General features: G+C 39.4%; 2 protein-coding genes across 3 annotated transcripts in view; one reads left to right on the top strand and one right to left on the bottom strand.

Annotated features, from left to right (window-relative positions):
• Positions 1-1,593: 1,593 nt before the first annotated feature.
• On the top strand, positions 1,594-10,435 carry LOC111327105 (sushi, von Willebrand factor type A, EGF and pentraxin domain-containing protein 1). The gene is made up of 9 exons (XM_088730512.1): positions 1,594-3,033; positions 4,506-4,617; positions 5,946-6,032; positions 6,254-6,301; positions 6,690-6,941; positions 7,644-7,887; positions 8,583-8,800; positions 9,267-9,484; positions 10,318-10,435. Exons 3-9 carry the CDS (start codon positions 5,972-5,974, stop codon positions 10,333-10,335), a joined length of 1,059 nt encoding a protein of 352 aa, XP_088586638.1. The 5' UTR covers positions 1,594-3,033; positions 4,506-4,617; positions 5,946-5,971; the 3' UTR covers positions 10,336-10,435.
• A 690-nt stretch (positions 10,436-11,125) lies between these two features.
• LOC111327156 (protein RCC2 homolog) overlaps positions 11,126-21,705 on the bottom strand; it is a 12,178-nt gene continuing 1,598 nt past the window's right edge. The window contains exons 2-11 of one of the 2 annotated variants that reach the window (XM_022931269.2): positions 20,869-20,962; positions 19,260-19,397; positions 18,149-18,280; positions 17,526-17,614; positions 16,381-16,665; positions 15,735-15,855; positions 15,013-15,169; positions 14,122-14,194; positions 12,855-13,034; positions 11,126-12,091 (exon numbers count right to left, since the gene is read on the bottom strand). In XM_022931269.2, the coding sequence (XP_022787004.2) occupies positions 12,086-12,091; positions 12,855-13,034; positions 14,122-14,194; positions 15,013-15,169; positions 15,735-15,855; positions 16,381-16,665; positions 17,526-17,614; positions 18,149-18,280; positions 19,260-19,397; positions 20,869-20,962 (1,275 nt within the window). In that variant the 3' untranslated portion in view covers positions 11,126-12,085. Of the gene's footprint in view, positions 12,092-12,842; positions 13,035-14,121; positions 14,195-15,012; positions 15,170-15,734; positions 15,856-16,380; positions 16,666-17,525; positions 17,615-18,148; positions 18,281-19,259; positions 19,398-20,868; positions 20,963-21,705 lie in introns of those variants that run through there. The other variant, XM_088730510.1, reaches the window with a different exon arrangement.

Genomic DNA, 21,705 nt, shown 5'->3' with positions numbered 1-21,705 from the left:
ATTTTTGCTTGTTCAAGGCTAAGATACATACGTAATGACTTGTTCCTAGTTACGCTGCAATATCAAGAAAATTTAATTATTCAAATCTCTTGAGTTACCAGGAGATAACTTCTCTTTGCAATATCAATACAATTATGACCAAGCAGGCAAGTGATGAGAGCAATTTATGACACCAATTGGGGATTATTAGCGTTGTTTGGCAGACGGTAAGAGAGAATTGCTCAAGAAGTCTGTCTGTGGAGTGAAGGCGTTAAAACACTGGTAAAAGAATCGAGGGCAGATACACTTAAGATTTGTTACAATTCGTTGATTTGCATAGCAAATACCAAAAGAATACTTCATGACCCTATAGTTTGCTAACCTCTGAATGCGGCATTGAGTTGGGGTCGTGTCATTGTATTTTGTGAGGTTCCCAGTCCCCCAAGCAGCACATTTCCCCTTGCACCGTTCCTCGTCGAGCCGGAGGTGGTTCATGTGACTCCCAATGTTGTTATAGCCATATGTGTATCCTTTTTTTAAAAAAAAAATAAAATACAGAAGGATGTCTCAAGCCCCTCGGCATGCAAAGCGGTGAAATCTCTGACGAACAAATTTCTGCCTCTTCGGAATGGAACAAAAATCGTGGGGCCAAACGCGGCCGACTTAACATTGAGAGAGAGGGGCTGCTGCGATGTATTTGCAAGCCAAAGTGAAGTAGAAAGCTTTGGTTTAGTGTGGAAGGGTGATGTAGAAGAATTCGATCAGAACGGTAAGTGTATCTTTTGTCGCGATGAAAATCTTAGAATAAACATACACGAGAATAGAACTTGACCATTGGAAATGTAACTTAAAAAGCTCAGCCGGAACACTAATGATGAATACCTTTCTTCACAGCTGACGGCAAACTCAGTCCTGAGGAGTCTAAAATCATGACGTACAAAAGCAAATATGATACGAAGCAACTCCTGTGTCAGTTTAGAGCCACTGATACGAGCCATGATTTGTTTGTAACGGCTGAAGAGCTGGAGAAACGAGTTAAATACTTCAAATATGATATTACCCCAAAGGGCGTTGCTGAATTTATTGAGGAGGGTGACGTTGATGAACCGGATAATAAATCAAATTTCCACGGTGAGTAATTTATATCATAATTCATCGACTATTTTCTCTCGCGTGCGCCTGGTTTAAACGCATCACGTGGTCGAATATCACCCAACTTAAACTGGGGGATATCCTCGGATATCACCCGAGTGATATATATATATTTCCAATTTTCAAATGATAGAGTTGGGTTCTGGCTGAGTTAAGCATACTTCTTATTGCTCGTTGTGAACGAAACTACATTGTTAAAGGCAGAAAACACTTGAAGACTTGCAAATTGATCAGAAAGGAATAGAGGGGAGGGGGAGGGGGGCAAGGATATGAAAGAGTGAAACTGATCGTGAAAAGATATTCTTGATAATTTTTTTTAATGGAAAAATCGTGCACTATGCTGAAACAAAGAAACGCTTAGACTGTGAAATTCTTTGATTCCTTATCTGTTATCTGTATACGTGGTAATTGTAATTTTATTTTAATCTTTCAGAGTTCAGCATTGCCATGTTTGGTGTTTAATACCCAGAATCCTTTGTGATACACGGGCGAAGCATCCACTGAAGTTAAACAAACCTACGAAACGTAACATTAGCAATTGTGTATGATTTGTTCTTGGCGAAGTTTAAAGTAATCAATTTCAGCCACAGATTTCCAATTGTGGGATGTCTCATTAAAGGAAGGAGTGAAATTAATTATCTAGTCCTTGGTTGATTCCGCCCGTTTGTAAGTCCATTTGACATTGATCCGGCATTAGTTTTTTTTGTTTTTGTTTTTTTTTCGTTTTGGCAATTCCTCGTTCTCTGTGATATTTTTAGAAGTCGCAGTTTCTGAGGCAAGCACGAAGAACACTGCTATCCATTAAATAACGTCTCCATTCTTCATAAAATTCGGTGAAACCTAATCTTAGCTGAGCTGTCAGCCGAACTCAAAATCACTCTGATTCAGTTTCCCCTTTTACTCAGAACTCTCGTCGAATTAAGAAGGAAAGAATATGAAAACAATCTTTGACTGGGAGCATTTCTGATCCGCAAAGAGACGGATACTGGGGCAAGAACAAATTTATGACTCTTTTGGAAATCCAAAACTACACGAATTATCCCTGCCCTGTTATTATTATTTTGTCTATTGTTTTGACCAATACTTGTGTCATTTCACTGAGTGAAAGCCGTGATAATTGCAACAAAGAATCACTAATTATTTTAAGTGACAGAGTTAGCCTTACTATCGAACAGTAAAATGGAGGCCGATCGCGTCGAAATTTCCATTCCACAAAGCGTAATAGCTGTTCTCAAGAAACACTCGTTTTATTTCAATGATCGTCAAACCACTCTGCGCAGTGTAAACCTGAAACAGCGTGGAACAGACTGGAAATGTTTTCAGACTTCCTCATGAAGATAACACAACATTTGTTAAATCGATACAGCCATGTTAAATTGAACGGATCCAATTAACAGCTATAAAATGGATTTATACGAGGATACTTTTCCTTTTCAATATAAGGAAAATGCCATAAGAATGATACTTCTACTGAAAAGTGGACGGTAAAGTTTTTTAACAGTGAAATGAGAAAAAAAAAAGACATGCTTTCGTTCCTAGGACGATTAAAAAATCTTATTGGGAAAATAAAAGGAAAGAAAGCAAGCAAAACAAACTTTCATCTCCATGCATACATAATTATCAAACTCGATCTCTCTTCATAAATGGGAAGAGGTTGATTAAAACGCGTGATTGTAAAACAAATCACCGACATGAGAGTTCTTGAAATGAAAATGATGTTTCATGGCGCTATCCAATTTCTTTTTTCAAGGTTTTTCCGCGTATTACTATAGAATATTGTCATTCTGGGGTTACATTTTCTATTTTACTTCAAAAACCAGGTTTATCGATCACCAACTGAGGAAAAGGATGTTCATTTTTCCTTGAAACGGAAACGAAGAAGACAATATCAAGTGTTAAGTAGTAAGTTTTCAAAGGGTTTAAATAATAATGGACATTAAAGAAAACTGGGAAAACTAGCAAATACAAGCTATCCATTGCGATTCAAGGTCCTTGAAACTATTGTGAAGAGCCAAAATTGATACCAAGAATCGTACGAGTATCATTTCATTGTTTCTTATTTTTGGATTTTTGCTGTTGGGGATATTTGATTCTTACATCTTCCTCACGCACCAAGATGTCATTTGAAGAGTATTCACTGATCATATCTTAATCTGAGAAAATGTGTTTCTGAGATCTTTGAGTACTTTCTGTTAGCTGTTGATGGTTTTGACCAACCTATACATTCTCTTATCATGAACTCATTGCAATACATATGTTCTGTTGTCTTGATAATTGGCTTTTTAGCGAGCTTTCAGAACACAATCTTTTGTTTACCATCTTATTGATGTTATTTTTATGCTGACACGTCGTTTATTTGTAATTGATTTAAGTTAAATTAATTTCTGTCCAGGGACTTTCCGCAATATTTCCTTCTAATATTTCCTATGGTTTGTAATTTAATTTTGAGTTTATTTTGTGCCGAATTCGCGACGAGGGGCGAATCTCTACACTTTTAGATTTGATATGAAATAGATGTTCTCTCTTGAGGTGGCAGTATCTGTAAGCAATTTATGTTCTCATTCACTGCACTGAATCTGTGATAAACAATCCTATTTAATTAATGGAAAAAGCGGTGTCTAAGGGACGCTCCTTCTTCAAGTTTTTTTGTTATTACTTGTTTTTGTGCAGTAACCTTACGCTTTTGCTTGTTTCTTATTTAGTTTAATTCTGCCCGCTAATTCGTTGTACTTTTATGTAGAAAGTCTTATTTCAGCTTAACGTTTTCAAAGTCAATTCAATCTTTTAAACAAATAAAGAAAATATCTTTACATTGAGCCCGCTTCTAAGTGAAACAACACTTCTTGCACTCGATTGATTACGGTGAGGGTTTAAAAAGGTTCTCTCCACGATAATGTTTAGTTATGCTTTCCGGACGAGGACATTTCCGTCCAAGTACAATATTTCCTCGTCTTTTACAATCCAGAATTGTTTGTACAAAACGTTGGCCCCGGTCTAACTATTTGTTCTATATCTTCTCGCCCTGTTTTGCGAGGCATCTTAGCAAGAGTCTCCAGAAGTATATTAATGAAAAACCCCTGCTATATAAGCTTATAAACTCTCCAACGTGAGAATAACAGGGCGTTTTTCAGGAAATTTGCTCAGATATTCTAATTACCTAGCGAATTTGGCTTGATTGCTAAGTTGAGTGTATTCCTCGACAGAAACACTCTATTGTTTAAATAGTCGAAAATTCTGCTATACATTTTGACAGAAAATTATCTTAAGCGACTAATTTGTCACTTGAATTTACAATAGCTAGCAAATAGAATTTGTTTGAAATTACACTCTTAATATTTCTCAGCTGTGGCCCTTTTAATATGTTTGCATTGCAGAGGAAGGGAGGTGAATAATACCTTCTCACCGTGGTCAAATGTCATTCGCCTTCTCCCAAGCAAAGGAACAACATATTACGTTACTACCTTCTTGAAGCGATATTTTTGTTAGGTGAGTATATATGAAATTCCTGGCCTACCTTTTTATGCCTTAAACACAGTTTTATTTTTGAGAGAGAGAGAGAGAGAGAGAGAGAGAGAGAGAGAGAGAGAGAGAGAGAGAGAGAGAGAGAGAGAGAGAGAGAGAGAGAGAGAGAGAGAGAGAGAGAGAGAGAGAGAGAGAGAGAGAGAGAGGGCTATTGTGGTTCAAGGTTTGTGCATCTCCTAGGATCAGTTTAACCTAAGAATTTTCCAAGATGGTCATTTGAAATCCGAGTTAATATCTGTCCTCAAACATGGTCAGCACCCCAGTATTTTTCTACCCATACATACGTACAATATATTTTTTAATATTTTCTTCTTTTTTCAAAGTCAATTCAATCTTTTAAACAAATAAAGAAAATATCTTTACATTGAGCCCGCTTCTAAGTGAAACAACACTCCTTGCACTCGATTGATTAAAGATGAGGGTTTAAAATAGGTTCTCTCCACGATGATGTTTAGTTATGCTTTCCGGACGAGGACATTTCCGATCCAAGTACAATATTTCCTCGTCTTTTACAATCCAGAATTGTTTGTACAAAACGTTGGCCGCGGTCTAACTATTTGTTCTATGTCTTCCCGCCCTGTTTTGCGAGGCATCTTAGCAAGAGTCTCCAGAAGTATATTAATGAAAAACCCCTGCTATATAAGCTTATAAACTCTCCAAGGTGAGAATAACAGGGCGTTTTTCAGGAAGTTTGCTCAGATTTTCTAATTACCTAGCGAATTTGGCTTGATTGCTAAGTTGAGTGTATTCGAGAGAGACAGAGAGAAAAAAAAACAGTTTTCTGATAAGTTTGACATGAGTCTTGTATATTTCTTTTGGAGTTTTGATGAGAAAAATTTACGCACAACCGATCACTTCAATTGAAAAAACTTCCCTTGGCAGGGGAATGATACAATAATCTTGTTGAATTAATCAGCTCAGCAAATTTCCTCGTTAGAACTCACTCTGAACACAATAGAATTGCAATTAGTAGTTTCATGATCGCCGGAGTTTATTTTAAAGAAAGAGGTCCAGAAACGACAAATTAAATAAATATTGGCGATCCACAATCAGAGCGACCATTTGAAGTAAACTTTGGATTGAATGTGTCGATTTTAACTGCTTTACCAGCTTTCTTAAAGTAGAAACTTGATTTTCGACTTTCCATTTTCGATACAATTTATTTATACAAATTCATGAGCGTGCTATAAATTTGAGTGTGCAACAGTACACCCCCTGAATTTCACTAGCCATTCACACTCCACAGCTTTTCTCTTTATTTTGATTTCTAAGATAAGTTTTGATATTGCCAGGCCAGCTCTGCCACATATCGAAGGCGATGATGCTTATGGGGTCAAACTTAACAGTGCTCGTAGCAATTGTCTGTGCGATGGAAAAAGGTAAAATTAAATTTCATCACCGATTTATATATTGCAATAGATACTCACTCACATCATCAGCGACAATACGTTTGACCCGATCTTCTATTTTCCATTCTTGAAATACGAATTACAGCTAGCCTGGCCCGCAGATAGCAAATGCTAATCTAGGCAGGCCAATTTTTAGAATCTAATATTTTTTTATGGTTGTATCAAATATTCTGGAACTCACCTTATTTCAGTTTTGGCCACTGACCAAGGGCGAAAAACATTTCTTCCAGATAGCAAGGGTAGGTATGTTTATTATTTTATCTGTTTAAATCAGTTGTTGCATCTGGAGCTGTAAGCTCCATCGTTGGAAAAAAAGCCTCTTTAAGAAACCGAAAGAGAACTGATATGACCAGATAAGACAAATTATATAACTACATGCACAAACAGGACAACAATTAAGATGAAAAGCGTTCGTTGATACCGAGGCGATTAAGAGTGCCGATTTGAAAGATAAATTTTCATTCTAAAGTCTTGTGGATTTCCGAACTGCGTAGATGTAGGGAAAGGCCACACACTGTCATGTGATGCTTAAAGTTACTTAAATAATCTTGTTTGTCATGCGTGTGGTCGAAACCAGTTTTAAACTTTGCAGTCATAAAACAATAACTATACATTGTTCTTGTGAAGACGTAAATCCGCCAAATATAGAATGCCCGGTTGATGTCTACAGCAACACGGAACCAAACAAGTCCACCAGAGAGGTGAGGTGGAGAAAACCATTTGCCATGGACAACTCGGGTCACATACCCATAGTTACCAGCTTCCCGAAAGGCATTTTGTCACCGCACGACTTTCCAATTGGAAAAACACGTATAATTTACACAGCTACAGATCAAAGTGGAAACTCGCACTCATGCGTGTTTACCGTTACCGTTATAGGTGAGTCATGGTTGCGTATAGTTTCAGCCAATCAGATGCAATTAGCGCCAATCGAGACTTTTCACCAGCGTTTTCCCGCGCTTGAGGTAGAATGCACTCATTTTCCTGGAATTCCCATTGGTTATTCTGCTTTTGAAGTTTCCCTTTCTGTCTTGTTGGCGCCCTAATCACTTTCATCGAGTGTGGTTCGAAGAAATTATGAACCTTTTTAAACTTACCCAGACTGATTCATCACATCAGTTACTCAGTTTAACTTATTCGGAGGTGTGAAGCTTTGAGTAGCCTTATGGTTCACACAAAGTGTACTGGAAAAATGTTTTGTTCTCAAAAGAGACGCTTTCCCAGCACTTACAGTGCCTGTCGCCTGTCTCCACCAAGGGTATCAGTAAACTGGTGAGAATACATGACAAAATGCTGGCATTGGGAGGGGAGGAATGGGGGGGAGTTTCTCGTAGTGCCTCTGTCCACAGAGGAATAAAAATAGGTATCAGTGAATTGTCTAGGAAATTGATTAAGGTTACTAGCGATGGACATGTATTCCATCCAGGGGGAGTAACATAGTTTTTACTGTCGCTCGTTGTTAAGCAAATCGAGACAAGTCCTGAAGTCTACGGTCATATACAAAGAAAAAAAACTACCGCACCCAAATGAGATGCATTTATAGTAGATTGAAACTAAAACGTTGACATGTTTCCTTCTTAGATGACGAGCCTCCAAAGATAACTTGTCCTAAAGATATGGAAGTCATAAAGACGGGTTTAGGCCCCACAGCTGTTGTCCACTGGAAGCCGCCGACTACTAAGGATAACTCTGGAGGACATGTTGTTTTGTTTACTGAGTCAGTCGCTGGTTCAGGTTTTACGGTCGGGAAACATCAAATTAATTACAAGGCCACGGACCCTTCGGGCAATAAGGCGTCATGTACATTCCATTATAACTGTTTCAAGTGAGTAAAGCCAATACATTTTGGTTCCCAACAGAGCTGTGTTTGGAAAAAAATTGTACATGGATGCTCACAGCGGAGTTCAACTCCTTACATTTTTGTATGCCACTTTTTTAAATGAAGGGTGCCGTTTCATCTACGGACATTCTTCCATCGAAAATCTCTGAGTGTCAGTAAATAAGTCTCCTCCGCCTAAATATCTCAGGCCAGAAAAATATTTGGTGATCTGAAATTGCATTAGTTTTCATTGGTATACTTTGTACGCGATCTGATTAGTTTAGAAGACTGGCGCCAGCCTTTCAGCCAATAAGATGCAACTAGAACTGATCGAGACTTATCGCTCGCGTTGCTCTGCGCTTGGGGCAGTAAGCATGTATTTTCCTCGAATTCTCATTGGCTACTCTGCTTGTGACATTTTCCTTTTCGTATTGTTGGTGCTGAACGAGTGGAAAAGTCTCATCCTTTCTAGCATGAAGGAGAGCTGACCCGGTGCAGCTACTTTTCTCAAATAAACGCTCTCAAATCGTTTGTTTGCAAATAGGTTCATGACACCCCTCAACGGTTAACTAGTTATCCGAGGTCGAGTAAAGAGGCCCTCGGTCGAAATTCGAGATCACTTCTTTAGCACGACAATAGATTCACAGCCCTCATTTTCTTGATACAATAGCTGTCTGGCCACTACTTTTCTCACATTTTAGATCCCACGTGCCCACTTTTGCTCCACCTCTGAATGGTCTCATGGCGTGCGCGCATTCACATCTACTAGGCGGGACAGCCTGCACACCTCAGTGTAATCTCCTCAGGGATTTTACCAGAGTTCCTGCCCATATGTACATCTGCCAATCAACAGGAACATGGTTTGCATGGGATTCGCGCCCAGCGGTGTCACAAGAATTACCTTGGCCAGATTGTACCGGTTGGTAGTTTTTCATATTTTCGTAGTATAAGCGAGTTGATTACGGTATTGACTGAAAATCAATAAATCTACGATGGTAATTCAAAATTGACTAAGAAAGATGGTAAGTTTTGAGGTCAGTAAAGAAATAGAGAGAGATGTTTTTCGTCTAGTCTCGAGCGTGGTACAAATAAAAAATTCTGAGTCTCCATTAGGAATCGAACCTCAGACCTTTGGATTCCGCTCTCTAATGCTTTACCACTGAGCCAAAGAGACTCATGGAGAGCAAGGCCCATTACGAAGTTCATAGGCCCAGTACTAGTTTTCATGACAATTTTCGATTGAGTGTTGAATGGTAATTGAGCTAAATCCTTCCTTTATTCATTTCAATTGTTTTCTTTCATTTGTTCGACCCTAGCCAACCCGTTATATACTTTCTTTTCTCTTATCTCATTTCCCTTTGTTCTCTCACTTCCATTACTTTCAGATGTGACTGGGCCAGTTCCATTTCGAAAAGGGATGAGTTGGCAAAGCTTTCCTGGAGACTGTTTGGATCCCAAAGTCCAGAAACTAGCCAAAAAAAACCTGGTGAAAGCCTCCATTGATGTTTTTGGTCAGGACTTAGGCCTCGGGGAAGACGACATCAACATTGAGTGCGGCAAGAAGGAAAGAAAAAATAAAAGCGTTCTTCTGGGGCAGGATAAGGTAGCAAGACATAGCAATCTTCGATAAAGTGTCCAGACTGAAAGCAATCCGGGGTTGATTTACATTGGTTTACTTAAAGTGTATGTGACACCTTTGCTCACGTGATTTTTCAGCAGCGTGGTCGGGGAGACAAATTTCAGGCCGCGTTCGCGCGAAGTTCGAAGGAAAAAAATGTTTAGGGGAATTTTTGACGAATTTTAACTCTCGAACCGCTCATCTTACAAATCTAGTTACCAAAAAACAAAAACTTCGTGTCATACACATTTTAACTCGCTTTCTCGACCAATTAGCTGCAAAATGAAATCTATTGCATAAAGGCTGATAGTTTCTAAAGAAACTGTTTGGGGCTGCGTCGGTGGGAGTAACGAAATAATTTTGATATATCAACAAAGTTGAAATGGTAAATTCGCTCCGACGAAGGGCTAACGATCCTTCGCTCCGGCGAAGGGCTAACACTCGAAACGTCAGCTTTTGTAATCGTTACGGTGGTCAATTTACCATTTCAAATTTGTTGATATATCTAAATTAAATCTATTGCAACCTGTTTATTTGAATTTTCCGGCACTTCAGGCACTTTGCGCATGCTTGTTTTCACTTTGAGATCTCCGTAACTGCATGGGAGACTTTCCTTTACGTAGCATTATCAAAGCAGTAACATTTTGACCTGTGACCTTACAAAAGGTTTCGTTGTTTGGGAAGGGGGGTGATATATGTTATTACGGGGGGGGGCTCAACCAATTGTTTACAGTCCATTGTAAGGCCACGATTTCATGGCCACCTACTTTTAAATGCTAACCTAAATTAGTAAGATTTCTATTATCTGCTTTTTCTAGAATTCAAGTTATGAATAAGGAGGACCAACCACTCGGAGAGCAACTAACCAATCATGGATGAGAGTTGTTACCTGTCAACACGAAATCGTTCTATTGAAATAAAGCAACAAAACAAACACTCTTTCTAACCGCTAACTTAATTGTCTGGGGAAATCCTCTTTTTCAACCGAAACAAAGGTGTAAAAATATTTCAACAAACGAAATTTGCTAATAAGTTTTAAGGAGCATCAAGTCAACCCTTGTTCGAGTAAATTAAATTTCTGGTTGACAAAACTCTATTATTCTGTATAGAGAGGGAATCTCGGTCCGAGCACCTCTGACTTTAAACCTTGCACGCTAAATAAACCTTATTATAGTCTTGACTGCGCTTCGTCGATTGGAAATTGGAAAATTCTCTTTTGGCCGAGAGATAAAATATATTAACACTAGAATTTCGATAATTAGTTTCGAGGAGCATCGGACTAACCCTTAGTAAAGAGGTCCATACTGCTCGTTTATTACACGACTCGGGCAGTCAGAGGGCCAATAACTAAAATCAACCAATCAAAATGCTCTATTGCCGGTCAATATTCTCTCAGTATTGGACCGGGCACTGTCGACCCTCGCGCTTGGTTAATAAGATATAATACAAAACTCTATTAAACTTTACATTCAGAAGTGATTGTCTCGACCTACACTAAGGTTGACTTCACACAGAGAAAGCAGTAGATCGCGCACTTTTGACAGAACTATCAACTATCTGCGAAATCCTCTATTTGGTGGATACATAATCGTATAATAATTTTTATATCAAAGAAATAAGACAAAATTATGAATCATTTTACAAAGGTTTTATTGCACAATGAACCGTAACAATAACAGCAACAAAATTTCACAGCTTACGTATCTGGCGGTTTTGTGATTGTTTATTTGAAACGAGGGAGCCGGTGGGCGGTGAAGGCATGCGCCCTTTGCTTCACAACTATTTCGCACACCTGACACAAATCAGCCAGCTACGCAGATCCATCTTCACTAAAATCAATACTTTTTTCTTAGAGCTCTGCAAAATAAATATAATTTCACTGTGTTTCCTTTACTACTCATACTTTTGAAATGTTTTTTAAAAATGTAAAATCAATATCAAGCTTCTTTCTAAATACTAAACTTGTCTCTTTCTATATCTTTTTCATTGGTTCTATACCCAAACTAAGGCCATACATCGTCACCATATGATTAGATTATTTAACAACTCGCTTCTCATGTCAGACTTTTTCTCTCTCTCTCTCTCACTCTATCTAGGGAGACAAAAATATTGGAGGAATAACCGCTATAAATAGATAATATGTCGTACGAAGGAAAACGAGGAAATGGTTGGAATACTTTTCCATAGGCAAGGTCTAAATCCGAAATTGCTTTTCTACATAAAAACCATCGCAGTGAAGCTTTCTATGTTTTTTTATATTTCTCAATTAGAACTTTTTCAGTCAGGTATACAAAAAAAAAATTTAAGCAGGGCTGACAATTGCAATTGGGCATTTGAATTGAAATCTTCGACAACGAGACGCAAACATTTCGGAATCTCCCTGTCCTCTTAGAAGTTTCCTAGTAAAGAGCTCACCTCAACTATCTGATATCACAAAAAGTACAAATATAAATAATTTAGAAACAGCTGGAAACTTCCAATCAAGAACACTACGCACGCATTGGATCACGTGACTTGTGACGTAACATTGAAGTAAACAGGAGCCATGGCACACACGACATTTGTAGGAGGTAATATTGGTTAGACTCACACCTGCAAAATAAAAAACAATTACATGAGACAAAACGACAAAACGCAAATTGTATAACTCCCCCCCCCAAAAAAAACTAGAAAAACTCTCCGCCTGCAATAAGTCCTCCCACCCCCCCTCCTCCAAGAGCTTACGAGTTTGTGATATGCCTTCTCTCTAAAAGATAAACCTCCTTTTCTTTCCCCTCCGGAAAAATCTCATACTGTAAATTATTTAACCGAAGAGGTACAAATATAGCATATGGTATTAATCAAAACTGAATGACCGTTCGAGATAAAAAATACAATCGTATTTTAGCTACCACTTCTAGTCTTCCACTCTCGACCCTCTTTCTACCCCGTACCTGAAAGCACTCTAGGCTGGAGGCCATAGGAAGTAATAAGTCCACGAGGTGGCTTTTTAAAGTGCATTTGGCGTAGGGAATAGTTAACCAAAACTAGTGATCACATGGGAAATAATCTTAAGACAGAATTAAAGTCTTGGTATGATCCTTAAGGAATGATTTCATGGGATCCCCAAGCAAAAGGCTAAATGAGCAGGTGGGGGGTAGGGGTGGGGGAGGGTCTTAAAGAAGCAGTCCACCGGCCTTCGGTGCCTTGCCAAGTTGTTTCAAAAATCATCCAATTTTCTAAACTATAGGGGTTTCGCGTACACCCTTTTCCTTTGGCCGTACCCTAGGATCTCTATAAATCACTAAACGCTTTTCACACGAAATCCTTGCAGTAGCAGGATCACATGGCCACCAGGCTTGTTTCAATATCTTACCTTGTCAGGGTCGTAAACGGGTAATTTTTCTAGCAGTGGTCGATCGCTATCCTCGTCACGTGCAATGTACAAGGTGTGGCCCAAACCGCAGCAGACTTGTTGGATGTAAATCCCTTCCAAGGGTTCGACTATCTTCGGATTTGATGACGATTTTTGTCCACCTTTCTTTAATCCATAACCCTAAAAAATGAACGTAGTAACCAGTGGCGGATCTAGGGAAGGGGAACGGGGGGCCCGTCCCCACTTATTTTGGGTAAAAAACAAAAAAATAAACGCAGAGGGAAGAAAAGTTGGCAGGTGAACACACAAACACAAAAACGCCTTCCCCCCACACCCCCCTCAGCTCGAGGTCTGGAAACGCCACTGGAAAGTTTAAATGGGGTAAGTACATGTGCTTTAAAGTGAAATGGTTTTGTAATATATATCAGTAACAACGCGCGATTTAATCAGACAATCCAGCGGGTCCTTCCTTACCGCATCGTCTACTGCATTTTAAAGCTCGGTTTGGCCTCCCGTGGAGGTTCCCCGTTATTTCCCCTTCCTAAGGATGTCGGGCTTGGTTGGGGATAGGTATCCATTCAATTCTAGCCCAGATATGACATTTCTTTGGCCATTGTTGATGAAATTATTCTACTCGCACTTGTTGAATACGAGATAGTTAGAACCAAAACACTCTCAAGTTATGGTTGCTGAATAACAAGTAGGTGCTCGTTAATTGTGCTACCACGACAGAGCTGAATAATGAAATGCTACGTCAGCGGGTATGCGGTCAACAACGCGGGCTCAAGTGTCCTCGTTCTAAAATTTAGCGAGATTAGCGGAAAACAACAAGGGCTGACCTTTAAAACCGGGGAACTCTGTTTTCTTCGAAGGCAGTTTCCTATTTCCAAAGGTTTAAAGGAGAAAATTAATTTTTGAAATTTTTAGGGCGTGTACCAAATTTTTGGAGGTTGTTCTGTAAAAGAAAAGCGGCAAGGAAAACGACGCCTCGAAGCAACACAATAGGAAATCAACCATGCGAACGACTCAAAATCCGTGCTTCCGCGGCAAAACCTGGCGCATGCGTATACGTTATTCAGCTCTGTCTGTTACCACTACACTGGACGATTCCTCTGACAGACTATTCAAGTTGTCACCTCAGAGGTGAATGACGAACCATACTTCGTGTGCAAGACCGAAACGAACGAATACACAATATCGCAAAACCAAAACAGCAGTATGGACATCAACTTTTGAAAAGTATAAAGACCATGAGTGGACTACGCACCAGTTCCCCGTATGTAGGACTCGGTCCCCAGCTGACCACACTGTCGTCTGCTGCCAGAACAATGCTTGTTTTACTATTAGAAAATGAAGCAGTTACTTTCATTAATTTTCTACACTATCTTAACGACGAAAGGTTAAAAATTGTCATTAAATAATTCTTTTTGTAGTTATGGTTGCGATGGGCCCAGTTTCTAAATTCCCTCACTTTTTCTGAGAATTTCTCCGCCAAAGATACCTAAAGCCGTCCTTCTAATGAATTAATATATTTCCACCGAACAGAAGAAATGAATGAGCTATGGACTTAAAATTCTAATTTTACTTGGCTTTTCGTAAACCGTTATCTTTTCTTTCTACTCATTCCCTGACCCTAGCACCCTGGTAATTGATGTTACGATGGAACAAAAGAATCCAAGGATGCCAGCCCAGCGTCCCCTTTGGAGCATGTTCATTAAAATTAAATATTCCTCGCTCAAAAGCAGGCTCAGATAAACCCATAATCTCCACTTCCTGTCTTAGCTGCGCCCCTATTTAGCCTTCACAACAAAAGAGCTTCCTGCAATCCGAGCAACCCATCCTGAAATGTCACAGACCGGTTTGGGGTACATGGTAGCATTCCCCGTGCTCTTAGTCTGAACCCCACCGGGATCAAATGCACCCCAACAACCTCACCCCCTTCGTTTTTATCTCAGTCACATCCTTACTTGACCTTCAAAACTTACGAGCATCCTACATTACGAACATCCCATCCTGACATGTCTCGGACCGGTTGGGGGTACATGGTGGCATTCCCCGTGCTCTTAGTGTGAACCCCACCGGGATCAAATGCACCCCAACAACCTTGCCCCCTTCCTTTTTATCTCAGTCACATCCTTGCTTGACATTCAAAACTTACGAGCATCCTACACTACGAACATCCCATCCTGACATGTCCCGGACCGGTTTCGGGTACATAGTGGCATCCCCCGTGCTCTTGGTTTGACCCCAAAAGTACAGCTGACCAGCACTGACCGCCATGCTATAGCTCGCACCGGCATGAACCGATGAAATACCTGAGGGAGAGACGGAAAGGCAGATTTATCACTCTAAAAAATAACTCTACAACAACACATCTTACAGGAGTTCTCGGTTTCCCTCGGTGGAAGTATTTGCGAGAAAAGACTTTCCTAATGTATTCGTTACGCTGTCTATATCCATTTGAAACTTAAAATCATTTACTCGCTGAAAGCATGAACGAAGGAACTAAATTGTAAGCGAACAAATAATGATAGAAATAAGGAAGGTATGTAACTCACCCCATATAAAAGTAAATAACAGAATATCGTGAGGAAATTTAGGCATTTTGAAAAGTCGACTGCTTTTACAAACAGATAATAAGGGACGTCACAAGGAGGATGTTTAACAAACGCTTCAGGAAGAAGTTTCGCTCTCCCAGGAAAAGTGCTTGAATACATAAGTGATGGATTGCATCTCTTAATGTAAAACGTTCTGTCAGATTTCTAATAAAAGTCTGTTGAACAAAACCTGTAAAACCAGGGCTGAAAAAAAAGAAAACTGACAACAGAAATGAGACAGAAGACAAAAACAACAACAACGAGAAAAGAAGCTTTCTCTCACTTTTTCCTTTAAAGAAAGAAACCAGTCTTGGTACATGTTCATCTTTGGGTTGTTGATGGCCAAGCCGACCGTAGCCACCAAATCCCCAAGTAAAGACTCTATCCTTCGAGTCTCGTACAATCTGAAAGATAATACAATGCACTGACTCCATTTTTCAATCAAAACCGTTCGTTCAGCTTACAGGCTGTACTCTAGATTTATTTATCTCGTACTACTATTTCGAACAAACAGAACAACGAGAAAATAGAAGCAGATCACTGTCGGTATGTACATGTTAATAAAACCGACGAGCGAAGTGCGAGGACCTAAGAGCGAAGACTGAAAAAACATCACAAGTGCTACAACCAGAGAAGGGCAGTAAGTTTATAAAAAAAAGGGTAATATTTACTGCCTTGTTTAAAGAAGATAAAAGCAAAACCAAACAAAGAGATCCAACGAAACACTAATAACAACAAGAGAAAAAGTGTTAAATTTCATTGTGCGACCACACGCATTTTAATAGCGATTTACATTCCGCAAGGTGGCTCTTCTTGTCCACGAGCGCATGCGTCTTCACCACTGCGCCATCTCCATTCCCTGTATTGAATCTTGCTAAAAGGAAAATTAAACCAAGTAAGCCGTAAATAGATAAGATTAACACTTTTACCGTGTGGTTATTTCCGCACGAAACATCGACAATTTTTACATCATCCATTATGTGGGTAAATCCATCTTTTGTCTTTTCCACAAAAACTGCAACATGTCTCGGTAACACCTCGCAATAAAATGCCAGCTTATTTGATGTGACAAAGTACTGCCCATCCGTGTTATGTCCAAGCTGACCGTGTTCCGGGCGACCGAATGAATATAGCAAGTTGTTTTCATCAATAAACATGCTGAATTCCGCTCCGCATGCCGTCTTGATTATCTTCTTGTTGTTCGGGTGGACAATCTTATTATGGAAGAGAACCAGAAAATGAGACAGTAATAATGTATTACCGCCTCCCGGGACAACCAGCGCGTCTGCCTTTGGTTTCCTGGTGGTTTAGTAATCCCAACAAGATATCTCTACGGTTAGCTCAATGGACAGAGCGCTGGACTGTTGTGCGGGAGGTCGAGGGTTCAAGCCCCGGCCGGAGCAACACTCAAGGTCTTAATATAATTGAAAAGGATATGCTACCTTTCTATAACATCAAGAAATGGTTAGATATTCTAGTCTTCTCGGATAGGGACGAATAAACGGAGGTCCCGTCTCCTACAGGGCTAGGGGTAGGAGACGTTAATTTCCCACGCACGAGATTACTGTGTGATGGATGTCCTTTCCTGGGGTGGGATGGGTGGGATTTACTGGGTGGACTACTCGCATGGTTCGCATATGTCCCGTTCTAGTCCTACCCTACTGCAGTAATGCAGTGAAAATGGTTAGAAAAACCGTCATCATAATGAAGGGGGGCTTACTAGAGAGGAGGATAATTGGAGAGGGGACCTTTTTGAAGAGGGAGCCTCACTGTAGAGGGGGCCTCTTGGAGAGAGGGCCTTTTTCGAAGAGGGAGCCTTTTTGAAGAGGAGGCTTTTTTTAAGAGGGGGTTTTTTAGAAGAGGGGGGCACTACAGATGAGGTCCTAATAGAGAGGGGGACTATCTGGAGACAGAATGGCCTCGATCAGAGTATTTGCAATACAACCCCCTGGTGGATTATCTTCATTAGATTGTGCACTGGGCAATACATAGAGGAAAATCTCGCAAATAATTCATGGAACAGTTGGTATGACTGAAAAGGAAGAACCTTGAAAAAAATCTATAAAAGTGGTACCTGAACAGGTTTGGCCACAACAGGCTTTTGATGTCCTTGTCCCAGTTGTGCCATCTTGTTTCCACCGAAACCAAAAAGGATGCCTTCAGCTGAAAACAACAGTTATTAATAGAGATGTGTGATGAAAACATCATTAACAAATCATAGGTACCAACTTGAACATGAGTGTTCTTAATGATGGCTAAAATTGCTAGAGCTTCTCCCATTCTTTTTTGGTCTTTAGAATTTTGCTGTCCACAGAATTTTGTGTGGACAGCAGAATGTCTGAGGTCGAGCCCCTCTCCATCCCCCCCTTGGATATGCATTTGTTGAATACATTTCTGCAGATCTTAACGTCATTATACTCACTAGAAAATGACATTACAGCTAGCAGGGGGAAAAACAGTAACAGCACCCCACATGCCTACTTTTCCACTCCACCCCTTCCCCCATCCACTCCCTTAAAACGTTATGCAAACAGAATTTAAAAACTTGTCCCCAGGGTCCCTCTTCTTCCCAGCCACAAATGATCCTTGCAGAGGGGGGCTGAGGGGAGGAGGGAGTGATTCTAGAAATGAAATTGCCAGAACTTGCATATGTTATTCAAGGCTAAAAAGAATTCAAATAGCTTTGCAGCTGCAAACCTGTGAGAACCAGGGTGTGTGCCTTTCCACAACTTGCTTGCACCACAGTGTAGTGCTTCAAACTCTCAATCACTCTGGGCTTGTCACAACGCACCACATCTCCATGGCCCAGCTGACCATTGTCATTGCGACCTGAGAAAATTTGAAAAATTCAATCATAACAAGAAGGAAATAAAATCAAGTACACTAAGTGAAGGGTGTAATTTACTTAGTACTTTTAACTCCCATGACAGACCAAGATGTAATTACTCCTTAAAATATGAATACAATGTCAAGCAGACAGGTGGTGAGAATAAAGAAAACATATAAATTACAGTTACTGTAATTGATCCAAAACCAAATTCCCTGAACTGTCATCACAAGAATTGTATAGCAGACAGTAAGTAGAATAGAAATGTATTTTACTAGTGAGATCCAGGGTGTGAAAGGGTCAAGACTGTAGAAACCCTTTGAAACTTAATCCTTAAAACAGAATCCTAAATTATTAAAAATTTCTTGGATTGGTTGTCAAAATCACCAGTTTCCAATGATTAACATATTGTAACTCCCAGAAGTGATTAACATTTCGCTTCTCCTTGCAATTATTCATACAATCTCCATAAAAAAGGTACTTAGAATACTTAAACTTATCAGACATGTAGAAGTTGTTATCTTGATCCAGGTAAAGGTAAAGGTAAAGCCTATTTGTGAGCCAAGTGACCCATCGGGCTAGTGCTTAAGTCCTGTTTCTGGAGCATGAGGTGACTAGAAGTATTTGTACTCCCCCCTGGATGGAAAGCTAGTCTACTGCAAGGTTATCCCCCCCACCCCCAAGCATTAGATTTGCCAGTACCCATTTATAGTCCTAGGTGAAGAGAAGCACTGCGAGAGGAAAGTGTCTTGCCCAAGAACAAAACACAATGTCACTGGCCAGGAAATGTGTAGCAGCTAGAGGGGCAAATTAACAATCAGACCTTGGGAGTTAAAGTCTTCCTGATTAAGATCAGATCTTAGGGAAAATTTCCCTGCGTCAATTTTCACAATTTAATGGACAATTAAATTCAGAGGCCAAACTGTCACACTGACATGTACATTTTGCTCACCAAGTAACAATGTTAAATTGGATGCTTACCAAAACTCATAACAGTGCCATCTTCACAGATGATGATGCTGTGGCATGCACTTGGACCAGAGGCCACTTGCTGTACTCTGATGTGGTTCAGTGACGAGATGCTGTGTGGTTCCCATAAGTTTGGACCTCCTGCATTACCTGTAAAACATTACATCAGTTGCTTTCTTTCTTAAAGGAAGAAAAAGCGTTGATTCAACCCTTAAACACTACCTCCCTCATCACACTTTAATCCCACAAAAATCAATCATTGAGGTCGAGAGGATAAAGGAAATGATCACAAACTCAAAGAGCTCTTGATTGTTACACATCAACAGACATTAGTTAAAATATGAGGAGCCTGCCTTGCCACATGTTAAATCTTCAGTTAAATTTTACTTATATGATGTAATTCCTTTCTTTTATACTGATGTATTATCATTACAAAATGACAAAATAAACAAAATAACAAATAACAAGTGGCAAGAAAAATTTTCCTCGTATATGTTGTAGTTCAATTTTATATTTGGTTCAAATTTTATTTTCCTTTGTTCTCGGTCATGTTAATGTATGATAATGAGTTTAAAACAAAGGAAAATAAGATTTGAACCAAGGATAAAATTCAACTACAACATATATATACTTTAGGTACCAGAAGAACTGTATAGAGAACAGTATGAAGCTGTGGTCTAGCAGTGCCTGGTGATTCCCGGGCGCCTTACTTTTGCTCCTGGGCAACTCAGCAATCTTAGTTTTTTTTATAAAAAGCATATGCTGGGCACCCTGGATTTCACTGACAGTTTCAGAGCACTGGGTTTCCTTTGATTTTTCTTAGAGCAGAGCCTTGTTCTTGCATATTGATATAGGGTTAAAAAAGAATCCACATCTGCACAATCCCTAAAGTTTATCCCAGTTTATGTATGTACATGTATGGCACCATCACCCACAAGAGGTATTACTACCCTCCCCTCCCCCCCCCCCACTCTTGTCTGGGCTGCTTTTGCATCAAAGGTAAATCTGCAACAATCCATCAAGTTTTTCCTAAAAAGTAAGTTCCAGTCCAAGTTTATTGTCTGGTGCGAATGGGCTAACCAAGGGGCAAATGGAAGGGGTTTAAACTGCAAGAATTAGGAGGAATGGGCTACTTAAAAAACAACAAAGAGAACAACAAATAAATAAAGGCTGATAGTTTTGAAAGAAACTGTTTGGGGCTGCGTCGGTGGGAGTAACGAAATAATTTGGATATATCAGCAAAGTTGAAATGGTAAATTGGCCACCGTAACGATTACAAAAGCTGACATTTCGAGCGTTAGCCCAATTAAGGGCTAACGTTCGAAACGTCAGCTTTTGTAATCGTTACGGTGGCCAATTTACCATTTCAACTTTGTTGATATATCCGAATTAGAACAAATAATTGTGTTTTTTGGTGGAGAGGAGAGACACAATGTACTTCTCAGTACCTAATACTGGCCCCTGAAGGTGATGAGAAATAATTAAAATGTCAAGTTAAATGACTTTATTTATGGAGCACTGCTTTACTCACAGCAATCTGGGGGTCACTCATGATTCATAAATTGTCTTTAACCTCTGGGTTGCCTGTTCATGAAATACAAATTATGACACACAAACAAACCTGCAGATTTTGGTGTCTCCTTTCGTCCAACTAGGTCCCAGTTTGTTGCTCCACTAATAAGCAGCTTACCACATGTGTTAGGTGGTGCACGAGACTTAAAAAAAGACACAGACAAATAAAATACTTAATTTTTCACACCTAGTTTGAGACAATGCAGTTAAAATTTTTTTTCTTTTATGAATTATTTAAATATCCAGTTCATATCTTCATTTCTGATATTTTTTATCATGCAGCACGAAGGCCTTGGCAAAGCATTACATTTTGAAACTCATTTCAAAGGGTGTTGTCAAAAAAAGTTCAAAATTCTTTGCTTTTTTTTTTTTTTTCAATGACTGAACATTTTGTGAGGAGAAATTGCAGCTCAACTCAACTTGCTAATGAAATTGCAACTGTACTAGTCATGTTGTGTTGCCATTCTCAACCCTTTCCTATAATACATAAGTGACGATTACACCACAACGCTTTTGTTTCCTTAAATTTTAAAGGTGAGCAAAGAGTTATTTTTGGACTGATGGATGACTACAAGGGTGCTTTGGTTCAACAGTTTGACATCTTTTTCAAGTATCTTTTCCCAAAGAGAAAGAGATTTTCAGTTTTAATTACTAGAATGGAATTCTTGAAAGATGTAAGCACTTCTGAAAGCTCAAGCACCATTAATCAAGAAAGTCATTTTAAAATGTGGCAAGGCAAAGGTAAACATACTGAACTAATCACAGTTATTTTTTTCAATCTTTAGTCCTAATCACTAGAAATAATGTCTTGAAAGATAAAAAGAACTTTTGAAGACTCAAGCACCATTAATCACGAAAGTTATTCTAAATGTGACAAGGCAAGAGT

Source organism: Stylophora pistillata, chromosome 8, assembly GCF_964205215.1.
Source record: "Stylophora pistillata chromosome 8, jaStyPist1.2, whole genome shotgun sequence".
NCBI classification, from domain to species: domain Eukaryota; kingdom Metazoa; phylum Cnidaria; class Anthozoa; order Scleractinia; family Pocilloporidae; genus Stylophora; species Stylophora pistillata.
The sequence above is the reverse complement of the archived record's forward strand: the minus strand, read 5'-3'. Positions and strand labels throughout refer to the sequence as shown.